Raw genomic sequence first — 16,485 nt, 5'->3', positions numbered from 1 at the left:
CAGTGCTCTGCCACCTCAATGCCGGCTCCGCCCCCTGTGGAGCGTCTGATGACTCTGCCCTGCACTCTGAAAGAAGAAGCCTGCATCGCGTAAACAAAGTGCTCAGAACCCGGACTGGACTAGGCAAAGGGCCCCCCTGGCCTGGGAGAACAAAAGATTTGCTGTATAAATGTAGGAGCCCTGCTCCTAAGAAACTGGATCCGCTTTTGACCAAGAAGAATCTCTGCCTGAGGAGGAGGCACCGGGAAAGCTGTAGGAGGAAGACTGTCCCTATCCTGGGGGATTGGCCTACAGTGGTGACCTTGCTGCCAAAGGGGAGAAGAGAAACTGTTGCTGAAGACTTTGCTTTATTTTTACTTTCAAGACTTGTGCTTTTCCAAAAACGATCTCCAAGGGCTTGGAACTGAGCTTGCCCCCTGAACTGAGCCCCAGGACCATTGGGCTCTACCTGATCTTCACTCGCCTGCCGCTGGACTGTGGTGTCCTTTCCCTCGCCGGAGCTGTGACCCTCGTGCCCAGTCCCTCCTTGAGCCGTGACCAGGACTGCTTAGCCGCCCCCGCCTTGGGAAGAGCCTCGCTCGATCGGAGCCGCTCCCCCTACGCTGTGCTGGGCTGCCCCTGTCACCTCGCTCGTTGGAGGCTCGCTGTGCACCTTCACCCTCCCGCCGGAATCGGCGTTGTGAGCATCTCCAAGCCTCGGACGGCCCGGACGTAATCTGCGTGCCCGGCTGCCCCGCTTTGTTCACCTGTCACCTGCAACACCCCACTCTTGTCGTGAGCCTGAAGATCAGACACCCATCGTGAAGTGTGGGAGCCCCGGCCGCCGCCTCGCCCTTCTGTCGAAGAGCCGCTGAAATCCCGCACCCGCCTTTGCGTCAAGAAACAAGGTACTGTACTTACGAACTCGACCGCGAGCTCGCATCGGATCCAGGGTCCGCAACGTTCTGATTTCCCTGTCATCTGCCGCGTACTTCCCGGATGCCGCCTCAGTACGAAGTGCGCTGAGGCCCACAGTTACCTTGTGCCCGCCTAAAGAACTTTCCGTAACAAAGAGAACTTTACCGTATTCCTAAGAATTGTGGCCCCATCAGTTCAACGTTACTGGGCCTTGTATTGAATCTGCTGAATCTACATAAAAGCTTATTTTTATATACTTCCTGATTGGTGTCCGTTTGTGGTGCATGCAAGGGGTTTACTGTATGTGTAATTGCATTTGCTTAACCGTGTACGCCTGAGACTTAGCCTAGACTGCTCGCGCCACGCACCTAGAGGGTGAGCAGGGGTTATTCTGGGGAGTCATCCTTCGCCCTGACAAGAAGTAAAGGGTCCCTGCTTGTTGTGGGTACATACCTGCGTCAACCAAAGCCCCCTCATTTCTAACATTGGTGGCAGCGGTGGGATTTACGGATTTGCATTTGTGGTTTGCGTATAGTGAATCACTGATCACCACGTAGTGAGAGCAGACCAGTAACACAGCCACAAGACTAGCATCTGTTTTTGTTTTGCCAAGAATCTCCGTTGTTAGAACCATGCCTGGTTCACTTCCCGCCGGAAGGGCAGCTTCTATAATCTCTGGATTTGAGGACGTAGATTGGGAAGAAAGCGCACTTCAGAATTATACCAATGAAGAGTTGAGAGGTTTTTGCTCCAAGTTCAGAATTGCCCAAACTGGATTGAAAAACAAGACCCAACTCGTGAAGGCGCTGAGGGCCTGGTATGAGTCAAAGGCACCAGAGAATCAGGTGGAAATGGTTCCACCAGAAAGTGTCCATGAGTTTGGCAGAGGCCTGTCGCCAGAAGAGTTGGCAGACAGGGCAGCAACCCGGGCACACGAAGTAGAGATGGCAAAACTTCATGGGCAAATGGATATGGAAAAACAAAGACTAGCCATGGAAGAAAAGAAACTACAATTAGAGCATGACATGAAGCTGAGGGAGCTGGAGCTGAAAGCAAAAAGTTTGGAGCTTAATCCCTCTGGTGGCAGCACACCGCCAGTACCGGTGGAACCAAGAGTTTATATTCCCAAGGATGTAGTGAAGGAGTTCTTCAAGAATGACGACATCGGGCAGTGGTTCAGAGCCTACGAGGTAGCCATGTCTTCCCACCGGGTCCCTGAGAAAGATTGGGGAGCGGGGTTGTGGGGACGGTTCCTGAGTGAAGGGCGGGACACACTGTTAGATTTACCTGCTGATGTTCATAATTCTTATGCCCATATGAAGGAAGCATTGATGGCTAGGTATGGGTTGACCCCTGAGTTATATAGACAGAGGTTTAGGGATTGCACTAAGATTCCCAATAGTACGTATGTGGAGTATGTAACTTTCTTTTGCAGAGCGCTGGATGGTTGGGTAAAGGGTAGTAAGGTAAATGATTATCAAGGGCTTCTTGATTTAATGGCATGGGAGCACTTGTCCAGTAATTGTTTTCCTGAGCTACGCCAGCACCTGATCGATAGTAGGCTGACTAACCCTAGGAAGCTTGCTGAGGAGGCGGACCGCTGGGTCAGTACCAGGGTCCACAAGGGTACCGTGGGAGAGTCTGCCAAAGGTGGGCAGGGTCCCCAGCAGAAGAGTGGGGGGGACAGGGGTAAACAGAAGCAGTTCCAAAAAGGGCCCCAAAATAGTCCCCAAGGGAACCAAGGGAAGGGTTCTCAGCCTCCCCCACCCCAGAAACCGACCGGGGCCCCGACAGGTCCTCCTGTTCAGAAGGGGCCCGTCAGATGTTACAGGTGTAACAATTTGGGGCATTTTGCCTCTGATGTGAAGTGTCCATTGTTTGGTAAACCCGCACCCACTGGTGCTCCACCCCGGCAGGTGACTAGTGTAGCCTTGGGGGAGGAGAGGGATGTCCAAGGTGGGTGGGGTCCCGCAGAGATGTCCCTGGTCTCGCTAGGAGACCGTGAAGTGGTCCCTCCAACCCAGCTGCCTGAGAACACTAAGAAGTACAGGCAGTGGGTGACCATAAATGGCCATAGAGTGGAAGCTCTTAGAGATACAGGAGCCAGTGTGACAGCTGTCAGGTGTCACCTGGTGTCTCAAGAGCAGGTGGTCCCCAATGCATTCTACCCCGTTGTTGCCGCTGACAACACAGAGAGACACTGCAAGGTGGCTCAGGTTCCCTTTGAGTGGGGGGGGGGGGTCTCTGGTACTCTTCAGGTAGCTGTGAGGCCCGCCATGCCTGTAGACTGTTTGTTAGGGAACGATTTGGAGAGCTCACCTTGGGCTAAGGTGGAGCGGAGTGCTCACCTGGAGATGTTGGGTATGCCGGATTGGGCGTGTGTCACCACACGGTCCATGGCAGCCAGTAGAGGTACTCAAGAGGTCCTGGAGCCTGAGAGGGAGGTCCAGGAACCGGCCTCAGAGAGATGGAGCTAGGGGCGCGGGAAGCCGGCCCCTGAAGTTCCCACGGTCCAGGAGGAAGCAGACCTTGAGGGGGATGCCCTGGAGCCTACAGGGGAGCAGATAGCTGAACTGGGAGACCTGCCGGAGCTGACCCATTGGCAGCAGGAAGGGGGTCCCACCAGGGAGGACTTTTGCAAGGCACAGAAGGAGTGCCCTTCTCTCGTGGGTATGCGGCAGCAGGCTGCAGACCAGGTCGCAGGTGATCAGTCAGGATCACATTTCGTTTACTGGGAGAACGACCTCCTATATACAGAGCCTAAGGTTGCTGAGCCTGGGTCAGCCCGTGCGCTGGTGGTACCCCAGGACTTCAGAGCCTTCCTACTTGGGCTGGCTCACGATGTGCCATTGGCAGGGCATTTGGGGCAGGACAAGACCTTTGAAAGGCTTGTCACCCACTTTTATTGGCCTCAAATGCGCAGGAGTTCAGATACTCACTGCAGGACATGCCAGACTTGCCAGGCAAGTGGAAAGAGTGGAAGGAAGCAGAAGGCTCCACTCCAGCCATTCCCTGTGGTCGGTACCCCATTCCAGCGAGTGGGGATTGACATTGTAGGGCCACTGGACCCCAGGACAGCGATGGGCAATAGGTTCATCCTGGTCCTGGTGGACCATGCCACCCGGTACCCGGAAGCCATTCCTCTGAGGACAGTGACGGCCCCCGTGGTGGGACGGGCACTGATGGGAATTTTCTCCCGAGTGGGATTCCCTCTAGAGGTGGTGTCTGACCGAGGTACCAATTTCATGTCCAAGTACATGAAATCTCTTTGGCAAGAGTGTGGTGTAACCTACAAGTTCACCACACCTTACCACCCCCAAGGAAACGGGTTGGTTGAGAGATTCAACCGAACCCTCAAAGGCATGATAATGGGCCTAGAAGGACCCATGAGGCGTAAGTGGGACGTCCTCTTACCATGCCTTCTCTTCGCTTACTTTGAGGTGCCACAGAAGTCTCTGGGGTTCAGTCCCTTTGAGCTTCTGTATGGTCACCCAGTCAGAGGACCTCTAAGTCTGGTCAAGGAAGGCTGGGAGCAATCTCCCAGGAAACCTCCCCAGAATGTATATAGTTACATGCTGGCCTTCAGGAATCAGACTAGGCGATTCAGGCAACTTGCTGAGGCAAATCTGGAAGCCAGCCAGGAGGAGATGAAGCGGTGGTACGACCAGAATGCCACTCTGGTAGAGCTTCAGCCTGGACAGAAAGTATGGGTCTTGGCCCCCGTGGAGCTGTGCGCGCTCCAGGATAAGTGGACCGGTCCCTTTGAGGTGGTGGAGCGCAAGAGTCCTGTTACCTACGTGGTGGACCTGAAGTCTCCTAGGAACCCCTTAAGGGTCCTACATGTCAACCGCCTCAAGCCCCACTTGGAGAGGTCCCAAGTGGGCATGCTCTTGGCAACAGATGCTGGAATGGAAGAGGAGACAGAACCTCTTCCTGACCTCCTGTCAGCCAAGGAGTAAGATGGGTCAGTGGATGGTGTCATCCTCTCTTCCACCCTGACCCCTGAGCAACAGAATGATTGTCGCCAGTTGCTGGGACAATTTTCTGACCTGTTTTCCCTGGTGTCACTGATTGGTGCGTCCATGATGTAGACACTGGGGATAGTCCACCTGTGCGGCACAAGGCCTACAGGGTGACTGACAGGGTGAGGACATGCATCAAGGAGGAGGTCTCCAAGATGTTTGCACTTGGGGTAATTGAGTCTTCTAGCAGTCCTTGGGCCAGCCCCGTGGTCTTGGTCCCAAAGGCTGCAGCGCCGGGAGCCACACCCGAACTCCGGTTCTGTGTGGACTACAGAGGACTCAATTCGGTCACTAGGACCGACGCACACCCCATCCCCAGAGCTGATGAGCTCATCGATCGGCTAGGGGCTGCCAACTACCTCAGCACGTTTGATTTAACGTCTGGGTATTGGCAGATCGCCTTGACCGAGGGGGCCAAAGAGAGGTCAGCATTTTCCACCCCAGATGGGCACTACCAGTTCCGGGTTATGCCATTTGGGATGAAGAATGCCCCTGCCAACTTCCAGAGATTGGACAACCAGGTGTTGGCTGGGCTGGATTCGTTCAGTGCAGCCTACCTGGATGACATCGCGGTGTTCAGCTCCACTTGGGAGGAACACCTGCGACACCTCTGGGAAGTGTTGATGGCGCTGCGCAAGGCAGGCCTCACGATCAAGGCGAGTAAGTGCCAGATCGGGCAGGGTTCCGTGGTGTACTTGGGACACCAAGTTGGGAGTGGCCAGGTGGCACCCCTTCAGCCCAAGATAGAAACCATCCTGAATTGGGAGGCGCCCAAAACCCAGACGGAGGTGAGAGCCTTCCTAGGTCTCACCGGGTACTACAGGAGGTTTGTCAAGGGGTATGGCAACATGGTTGCCCCCTTGACAGCGCTGACTTCGAAGAAGCAGCCCAGGAAAGGGATTTGGACTGACACCTGTCAGAAAGCTTTTGAGGCCTTGAAAACTGCTATGTGCACGGCGCCCGTGCTCTTGGCTCCCAACTTCTCCAAAGAGTTTATCGTTCAGACAGACGCTTCAGAGCATGGTGTGGGGGCTGTTCTTTCACAGATTAATGAGGAGGGCCTAGATCAACCCGTAGCCTTTCTTAGCAGGAGGTTACTTCCACGGGAACAGAGGTGGAGTGCTATTGAGCGTGAGGCATTTGCTGTGGTCTGGGCGCTGAAGAAGCTAAGACCCTACTTGTTTGGGTCACACTTCCGGGTTCAGACGGACCACAGGCCCCTCAGATGGTTGATGCATATGAGGGGTGAGAATCCAAAGCTGTTGAGGTGGTCCATTTCCCTACAGGGTATGGATTTCACGGTGGAACATCGCCCTGGTACAGATCACGCCAATGCTGACGGTCTGTCCAGATTTTTCCGCCTTAGTGATGAGGAACTCCCTGGGGTAGGGTAGTTCTCCCCACTTTTCAGCTGGAGGGGACACGTGTTATACCTGGCACCTTGGCGTGAGTCTCCCTTCCTCTTTTTGTCGCTGTGCCTCATGTGTTTTTATGGTGCTGGCCGCTCAGCGCGCTGTGCCACTGCCAACCAGTGTCGCGGTGCGAGTGCTCCCTATGTAAATTGTATATGTTGGTTGGATTCCATGATTGGATTGTTTGATTTACTGTCAGACCCCAGTAAAGTGCGCCAGGAGCGCCAGGGCATGTGAAGGCAAACACCGCTGGTGGGCTTGCAGCACGGGTTGTGCCACCCACAGAAGCGGCCGGTAAAATACGTCTAAGGTCTGCCATCGCAGAACCTGCGTGCAGTCTGGTGCTGACATGCTGACTGGCAAGTGCCCACACTTGCCGGTCCCCGAAACCTTCCCTTATCTGCATGTTAGTCACCCCTCTGGTAGGCCTACGGGCAGGGTGCGTTGTGAGCCTAAGGTAGGACAAGCCTAGATGCGTGGCATGTCCTAGTAGTGAATTACCACCATCTTGTTGTTCACTACTGCAAGGCTACCCTGTTCTCATAGGCCAGTATGGGCGGCCTGGATTGTTACACCCTATGATCCTAACCGACCCAGGGAACATGGTAGGAGATCGAGTTTAGTATGCCTGAACTCGGAATAATAAGGTACATCTTTTCGCAAGGTTTATTTTAATATTCCGGGTTTGCAAATGCCGCTTTTAGAAAGCTGGCCTTTGCTGGCCTAAACATTTCAGCCCGCCTCTGCCTGATGTGTATCTGATGTCTGGCTGGTGTGAGTGACAGGGCTGGGGGAACCCAGATGGGCAGGGCTAGGTAGCCTGGTGGTGAATAGGACGATCGACAGGTAGATGGGTGGGAGGAGTACTCCTAGGCTCTGAATCGGACAGTTCTCTGCCACCTCAATGCCGGCTCCGCCCCCTGTGGAGCGTCTGATGACTCTGCCCTGCACTCTGAAAGAAGAAGCCTGCATCGCGTAAACAAAGTGCTCAGAACCCGGACTGGACTAGGCAAAGGGCCCCCCTGGCCTGGGAGAACAAAAGATTTGCTGTATAAATGTAGGAGCCCTGCTCCTAAGAAACTAGATCCGCTTTTGACCAAGAAGAATCTCTGCCTGAGGAGGAGGCACCGGGAAAGCTGTAGGAGGAAGACTGTCCCTATCTTGGGGGATTGGCCTACAGTGGTGACCTTGCTGCCAAAGGGGAGAAGAGAAACTGTTGCTGAAGACTTTGCTTTATTTTTACTTTCAAGACTTGTGCTTTTCCAAAAACGATCTCCAAGGGCTTGGAACTGAGCTTGCCCCCTGAACTGAGCCCCAGGACCATTGGGCTCTACCTGATCTTCACTCGCCTGCTGCTGGACTGTGGTGTCCTTTCCCTCGCCGGAGCTGTGACCCTCGTGCCCAGTCCCTCCTTGAGCCGTGACCAGGACTGCTTAGCCGCCCCCGCCTTGGGAAGAGCCTCGCTCGATCGGAGCCGCTCCCCCTACGCTGTGCTGGGCTGCCCCTGTCACCTCGCTCGTTGGAGGCTCGCTGTGCACCTTCACCCTCCCGCCGGAATCGGCGTTGTGAGCATCTCCAAGCCTCGGACGGCCCGGACGTAATCTGCGTGCCCGGCTGCCCCGCTTTGTTCACCCGCCACCTGCAACACCCCGCTCTTGTCGTGAGCCTGAAGATCAGACACCCATCGTGAAGTGTGGGAGCCCCGGACGCCGCCTCGCCCTTCTGTCGAAGAGCTGCTGAAATCCCGCACCCGCCTTTGCGTCAAGAAACAAGGTACTGTACTTACGAACTCGACCGCGAGCTCGCATCGGATCCAGGGTCCGCAACGTTCTGATTTCCCTGTCATCTGCCGCGTACTTCCCGGACGCCGCCTCAGCACGAAGTGCGCTGAGGCCCACAGTTACCTTGTGCCCGCCTAAAGAACTTTCCGTAACAAAGAGAACTTTACCGTATTCCTAAGAATTGTGGCCCCATCAGTTCAACGTTACTGGGCCTTGTATTGAATCTGCTGAATCTACATAAAAGCTTATTTTTATATACTTCCTGATTGGTGTCCGTTTGTGGTGCATGCAAGGGGTTTACTGTATGTGTAATTGCATTTGCTTAACCGTGTACGCCTGAGACTTAGCCTAGACTGCTCGCGCCACGCACCTAGAGGGTGAGCAGGGGTTATTCTGGGGAGTCATCCTTCGCCCTGACAAGAAGTAAAGGGTCCCTGCTTGTTGTGGGTACATACCTGCGTCAACCAGAGCCCCCTCATTTCTAACAGATGGGGTAAAGGCGGTGTTCATGTCTAGGTATTCTTGGATTGCCCCAGCAAGTGACTCCTGATAGTTGGGGTCCCAAAGATGCCATGGAGACATTTGCCACCTAAAGGGAGGCTTTTGGAAGTGCATATGGAGTTTAACTGTAACCGGGGAATGGTCCGACAACCCCCGGGGGAGGTGAGAGACTTGGGAGAATCTGTGAATGTAACTGCGTGGCATGAACATATAATCTAGCCGGGATAAGGAACTATGGACATGTAAGTGTAGCCTACCTCGGCGGGGTGATATTCACGCCAATTGTCAGACCATCCCAGTGTGCTGGTGAGCAGGGACAATTTAGATGCATCTGTTGAGGGGCCTAAGCTGGACCAGCACCTTCTATCAATTGACGACATGACATCATTCCAGTTCCCTCCCAAAAAAGTTATACCGTCCAGGAGGTTACTCCATAGAAGGGTTATTTTTTCAACGAAGGTAATCCCCAAGTGGGGGGCGCATAAATACTAGCAATGTTAAAGTGTTCTCTGTATATTGTACCTGATAGCAGGATATACCTACACCCAGGATCCGCCCAATGCTTTGTGTGAATGAAAGGGACACATCGGTGGATGAGAATAGCTGTCCCCCGGGACCCCTTTGTGAACCCAGCATGATATATCAGATTGTATCCAAACCTGGCCAAGCAGGGAGCCTAGGTGCCCAATAGATGAGTCTCCTGTAGGAGAAGCATGTCGGCTTCATATCGCTTGGCTTGGCGGAGAATTATACCCCGTTTGATCCCGTTGAGTAACCCCCTGACGTTCCATGATACCACTGTCAGGTCTCCAAGTGGGGGAGCACTAGCCTGAGCAGCCATCTATTGCTTGTAGGTGCATACAGAGTACCTAGCTTAGCGGGAATTGGATTGTGTGCCTGCGCATGTGTGAGAGCTAAATCTGTCGTAATCAAGAGCCCCGCAAACCCCCCTCCCTCCCCTGATACTGCCATAAACAAGGAACATCTGTCGCGGTGAAGGCCGCCCCAGGTCCCCAACAGGGGAGCCCAGAGTCCCCCCTCCAATGGTTTCCAACCTTTCCCCAGAACTTCAACATGTGGTACAAGTGTCCTGGGCTGGACAGCCACATTGTGTATTGTCCACGCTAATTCAGTGCTGATATAGACGGAGCATTCCTAAATGTCGAACAATCGTCAGGAACCGAAACCATAGGACTCCAGCCATCAGTTTTGCTCAAGATGCCCACTCAGGGCTGGAAGAGCAGCGGTCAAATCCGGATCTGTGTCACCATTTCGATTTTGTCCTTCTAGATCGATTTCGCTGCAAGGCTCGGGAAGAGTCAGACTCCAATGGCGGCAGAGAACGAGGTTTCAGGTGAGTTCGTTCATCAGTCCAAGCGAAAACAGCTTCAGGCATGTCAAAGAAATGGGACTTGGAGCTATAGACAATGTGTACCTTAGTGGGATAAAGGAGCGTGTATTGAATATTAAGATCTCGCAGCCATTGTTCTGCTGCCATGAAGGATTGGCATTGCTGTTGCACTAGGCGGGTATAATCCGGGAATATCATAATTGACCGGGAATCAAAGACAAGCTTGTCCTTAGGCACTCTAGCGAATTGCAGTACTGTGTCTCTGTCAGCGTAGTTGAGCAATTTGGCAATAATGGGCCGTGGACTTACCCCAGGGGGGTTTCTTCATCAGCACCCGTTGGGCTCTCTTCACCAAGAAGCAAGTGGATAGCATATCATCCGGTAGGAGATTTCTGAGCCACCGGGTGAGTAAACGGTCAATGAAGGTTGTTATGTCTGGCGTGGCCCTCAGCATCCTCCACCTGGGATGCCAGCCCTTGCAAGATCATTGTCAGTTTATTGATGCGCCGCTGTAGAGTGGTCACAGTATCTTCAACGGTTTAGACCCGCGACTCCGCTTCTGTTATGCGATCTACCGCCTTTCTTAGATCCTGCCAAAGGAAGGAGACCTCAGATCCTACTGCACTAATTTTGGCATCAAGTGTGTCCCTGACCTCTGTGATGGCTGCTAAGAGCACTGTGTTATCTGGCACAGCTCCACTCGTGGCCCCCCTCCCGTCATCATGGTATATTGATCTAGGGTGCCTTGTTTTGTGCCTGTCCTGCCAGGCTTCTCCTTCCCCATAATTGGAGCTGTGGGTTGGTCAATCCAAGGGGTCCACAGCCAGGGGCTCTGTGAATTTTGTAGGGAGGGAAGCCAAAGGCCGTGAGGTGTCGCAGATCTGTCACATCAGGGGACTCAAGGGGCGCACAGGCTGGTCCTCACGGAAACTAGCTAATCCTGAGCCACAAGCCACAGTGAGCCTAGCCCAGCTGCCTCCGCAGCCCGCAATGGCCAGCCAAGTAGACCCCCCTACTGGGTCCAGACTCGCCGGACCACCAGCCTGCTGCGCACCCTGCCCTGCTGTTCAGAGCCCGGGCTGATCCCCTGGCTCTGATCGTCCTGTGCGGCACTCCCGCAACCCGCAGCACAGTCCAGGCCCAGCGGTGATGGCCACAGAGTACATCTAATACAGCCTGTAGCGGGTGCAGTAGTTTACCCAGGGGGAGGGGGCAGCCGCCAACTGCAGCGCCCCAGCACAACAACCAACAATGCGCCCCAGGACCCACCAGGCACGGATCAAGCTTGAGATAGAAGGGGTAGAGACCCGGGGGACCAGCATGCAGCGCCACCCACTCTTCTGGAGGCCCAACAGGGGCCCCAACTCCACCGGCCAATGCCCAGATCTAGGTGGGCTCTGCCACCGGAGAGGGAAAGGCCGGTCCAGGCCGGGAGGCCAACCCACAATCAGGGCCACAGCCGGGGTCCGACGGTCGCCGTTGCCACCACAGGCTTGCGATGAGGCCAGGGGAACGAGCACCACCAGTGGCCCACACCCGGCCATCCCCACGCCGAATGCTCCTCCTCACCTCGGGCGCCCGATCTGACCCCCGTCTCCGGGCGACACCCCGTCAGGGTCAGGGAAGCAGGCCAGCAGCGTCAGGAAGCCTCAGCGGGTGATACCTGGCCAGCAGCTGGCGCTCCGCTCCGCAACCCCACAAATGTTGTTCCGGGCTGAATTTCGGTCCTGCTGCACTGGGTAAGATTAAGGCAGGATTTGGCAGGATTATTAAGCGTGGACGCGCGGAGCTCAGTTAAGCAGCGTCCGCCATGTTGGCTGTCCAAGCCACACCCTATGTACAGTTTTGAATAGACTCCATTTTGAAGCCATAGTTGGACCTTATCTCTGGATTTCATTACGCAGTTAAGAAATGGCAATTCATAGGCTCCTGTGGAGAGCCTCTCATAGCTGCAAACCCCACCAGAGAAAAAAAGGGATGGCGAATAGCTCTATTCAAGATAAGCACCCCTAAAGTTAGAAAATCATGTGGTACTTACCCTCACCCTGTACTGTTTCGACCCACTTGAAAATACTTTTAAGAACTGTGAGACCAGTTGGGTCAGAACCGGATGTCATCCTGAACTCTCTTATGATGGACACCAACTATTGATTGATTGGACACTGAGATTATGATGTAAATTGCCCTGAAAACCCTAAAACCTCAAGTTAGGTTAGCGTGGGACTTGGGTTCTTGTTTCTGTAGTAGGGTGTTGGGACAAAGACATTTGTGAACTACTTTTGCCGGAACTGAGCTACAGAGTTCCAGCCCCTGTGAAATGCAAGAGTCAAAGCCACTAAAGGAATGGCAGAGAGACGGCCTACGGATTGAGAGCTGTTTGCAAGCACTGTAATGTATGTGGTGAGACCCAAGGGTGACTGAGAACACCAGCAACTTTTTCACATAGGATAACATTCACTGTAGAGCTCAATCTTACTAGAAAATCTTACGCCTAGCTCACAGAATCCTATAAATACTTTGGGTGTCATATCACAGCCCCAAAAAGTGCTGTGTGTACCTTATTTCTACCTATTTCACTCAACTGTTAATTATGTTGCATTCATCTTTAACGCTATACTACTTAGCATACATTCAATTTATTGTGTATTATTTATTGTGTCATGCTGTACATTGCACTCTAACCAGTCCAACCTCAAAGAATAAGTCTGACAGCTGAATTCAACTAAACCTGGACAGTCAACTGCCTCAAGGGAAAAATGTGGTTATACAATTGGGGGCTTTTTTACAAGCCCATTGCGTCGCCGGTGCATCACTTTTTTTGACGCACCAGCGGCTCAATGGCTTGCCCATATTTACAAGGCCACGTAAAGTCACCATCTGCCCCTTTCACGAACTAGTCTCCGTGAAAGGGGCGTTTCATGGGTGTTGCTGTGGGTGTTTCCATGCAACATCCATGGAACTTGATGCATTCCCAGATTTACAACATTTTGTAAACCTGGGAATGCGTCAGAATCCTACGCCTCCCCATGTCAGGTGTAGGAATGGCGCAGCGAGGAGAAATGCTTTTCTTTCTCCTCGTTTTTCCTCTTTCTATGTGTGCTGCATTCTGCAGCACGCATAGAAAGAGGAAAGTGCCAATAATGATTGTTTATCCTCACAGTGCAGGCACCCTTGCAAAATAATGCAAGGGTGCCTGAGCTGGTGCATGGCAGCCAATTGTGCGCCAGCGCAGGGGAAAGCACAGGGATGCATCGTATTGTTGTTAATACGACGCATCTCTGTGTTTTCAAAATGATGCAGCACGGCGCAGCTAAATGGTTTGTGGCGCCGCGCTGTGTCACTTTCTTGTAGATGAGGCCCTTGTGTAAATAGTGGTCTTGGGAAATGTGTGGCAAATAACAGTACCCACTTAGGATACCTGACCTGACAAAATGAAGGTATCACAAACTCTTCAGCTTAACAGCCAGAAGCTCATCCACCTGAACTTTCGTAATCTTACAGTATTAACACGGTAGTGGATACATACTGGTCTCCAAGGTACAGGCTAGGCCAGACCTCGTCGACATGGTTGCTGGCTGTCTTGCCTGTGTAAAGAAGCCTCTCCAGCTCAAAGATGCTGAGGACAGGTGGGCTCGAGTTCTCTGTGGACCTTCTGCTTGGAGACTTGGAGCTGCTCCGGGAGAACCTGGTCATGAATGCCATGGGTTCCAGATCAGAAGGCACATTACAGTGCAGTACGGGTGCTCGATCTGTTAGAGTTGACAGACAGAGCTGATGTTTCCTATGGATAGAATGTATCAGTTATCATGTCAGTCAATGAAATGAATTTTTATCAAGAGGAATTTCAAATGCAATTCACTCATACACCCAGCTATCACCCACAACCCGTCAATCAGTTAACAACTCCATCCATTTACCCATATATCCATCATGTGACCATCTTTCCCTATTTCCGCTCCACATATTAGTCTATCTGCCCAATCATCAATCAGCCATTTTTCTGACTTTCAGCTTACCGTCCATCAGTGGTGGCTCCTCCGCTACTGTTATCAGTGCACATGACCCCCATTCCCTGGCTGAGCGCCGAACTACAGCACTCAGACCAATCACAGCACTGCATTACAGCATTGTGATTGGCTCAGGGAAGCCTGGGTGCTTCCTGCTTTCGGCTGGAGGAGAGCGAGGACAGGAGGGACGACAAAAAGACACTGTTGCAAGTAGGTAAGTTAAAAAATATATTTACTAACCGTCTGCCGCCATGCACACCCCCACCCCCATCCCCAATCTGTGCCAGCCGCCACTGCCATCCATCCATGCATCTGTCTGTCCAGGTACAGACCTAGCCATGCATCTATCCACCCATCAATCCATATATCCATCTATACAGCTGTCCATCTGTCTGTCTGTCTACCCATACCACCTATCCACCTGTTCTTGGACTGTAGCTAGGTGTGATTTACAAAAGAGTTATAGCAAGGCACAAATAAGACTTGTGCTGGCACAAATGTTTTGGCCTTGTAATAGAGCAGACAGGATATCCGCCAGATTTTGACAGAGTACCACATCCTCCAAACGTTAAATAAGGCCCTTTGTCTGAAATTAGCAGCATATCGGTTTAGGTAATATGGCCCCATGAGCACCAAGGGCTTTGGCAGCAGCACCATATGGTAAACCAGCATGTAGCTGCCACTGACCACCTCTAAATAACGTCCAGGTTCATTCAGGAACATGGCACAAAGCTATTTAGCTGGAACCTTCAGAATGCACACACTCACATACACCCTTTATTGATATGTGACTTATGTTTTTTGTTGCTTTGCACTGCACATACCCAAGTGAACTAAAACTAAGGTTCAAAGGTTAGATGCTGGCTTACTTTGCATTTACATTATCCCGGATTTAGAGCAAATTCATTTTTGTCAGTTTAATGAAATAATTGAGGTTTACTCCTTTGAGGTAGCTCCACCAGACTGACCCAGAGGGTGAAGCCAGAACCATAAGAAGACTTTTCCATGGAATTTGAGGTCTTCCTCCACCTCAAGCCTTTATGGATTATGACACTGTATATATTTCTTGTAAGATATTTCACTCATGAACCTGTGTGTTCACCCAGTAGGGAGAGCTCAGACCACATGGAGCAGCAGCCCATGTGGCAAGAGCTCGGAAGCAATAAGAAGAGGTATTACAGGAAGAGCTGCTAACTCTGCAATCCAATGATATGAGCCATCTGGGTCTAATATAGCAAGCTGTTGGTGCTGATGCGCAGCCCAGCATTGTCGGTAGAGGGCCATGTACTGCTTTTAAAAACAGCCAATGGCTGGAATGCAGATTACGAACTCGTGAAGACATGCCAGAACTATTCCCATTGGTGCATCTAGCATTACCCTGCACAGGAGGAACACACAATTGCCAGGGTATTGAAGAGAGCATAAGAAAGACAATAAGAATGGGTCGCACACACCAGCGTTTTGGCGTTAAGCAGGGTATGCCAGGGTGTGTTCAGAATACCTGGCTGGAGAGATGCCTTTTTGGTTATGGAGTCCCATGTTCAGAGTGACATTGATATACACTACCTGTGCTTTTGGTAGGAACCCGAGATTCCCAAGCACTGCTTTCTCTCACTTGTGACACATTGGTCCTCCAGATGACATTACAATTCAGCGTCTAGCTAGTAAGTAGGGACAGTTGGAATCACGTTCATCCATTTATACGCATCACAATTTAGATGGCAATTGACAACTATCTATCTTAAGACATTGTCTGTATATCTTTTGGTGCATACAATCTGATATCATGCAAGTATTGCCCCATCTCTCCTCTCTATTTACTTCCTCATAGGCTTAACATACCTAACCACTCAGCACATGAACGCCAGCCATGCTTTAAATGCAATAATAATCTGAAATTCAAAAGAATATTTATAGAGACATAAAATGATGAAGCTATGAGGTAAATTAAGCAACGCTCTGAACCACTTCGAAGTCACGCAGAACGTAGAGAAGCGGGGCAAAAGCTTGATAAAGTATTTATTTTCCAGCAAATAGTGCTTTGTGCTTCTGGGTGCTGGTTTGCACCAAGGGGGCGTTCTATGAATGGTACTTGGTTGTTATAATGCTACCAACCATTCTTTTTGAAGCACTGTGCAACACACATCCAATGTGTGAAATGTTAAAACAAAAATGTACTAAATGTACTGCAAGGAAATCCTTCCAGTTTAAAACCTATGCTAGACATCTCGCACAAACCTATTCACTAAGACGCAACATGTGTGAGTAGCACTAGGCAGCCTGTTTGTGTGCAGGTAAAGAGAGCAGCAGCAGACTGTGTTTTGTCACTTTGGCTCTTGTAAGAAATTGTTATATAGGTTGACTGGGGTGTGAGACCTGGCCAAGCAACAACGGCAATCCTTGTCATGGTGAGGCACAAGCCTCAGCTACATTAACCTGTGCTCGAACTCTCTGGAAGCTTGGCACTGATTAATCAGGCTTAACTCAGAGGCAATATGTAAAGTATTTGTGCAA

The 16,485-nt window shown here is 51.8% G+C and overlaps 1 protein-coding gene across 1 annotated transcript in view; it reads right to left on the bottom strand.

Annotated features, from left to right (window-relative positions):
- DUSP26 (dual specificity phosphatase 26) overlaps positions 1-16,485 on the bottom strand; it is a 122,520-nt gene that overhangs the window by 71,989 nt on the left and 34,046 nt on the right. Inside the window, exon 2 of the mRNA XM_085634479.1 lies at positions 13,491-13,745. Within this exon, the coding sequence (XP_085490605.1) occupies positions 13,491-13,666 (176 nt within the window). The 5' untranslated portion in view covers positions 13,667-13,745. The remainder of the gene's footprint in view (positions 1-13,490; positions 13,746-16,485) is intronic.

The sequence above is a fragment of the Triturus cristatus genome, chromosome 11, assembly GCF_964204655.1.
Source record: "Triturus cristatus chromosome 11, aTriCri1.1, whole genome shotgun sequence".
In the NCBI taxonomy this organism is placed as follows: Eukaryota; Metazoa; Chordata; class Amphibia; order Caudata; family Salamandridae; genus Triturus; species Triturus cristatus.
This window is presented reverse-complemented; position numbering and strand designations above follow the sequence as displayed.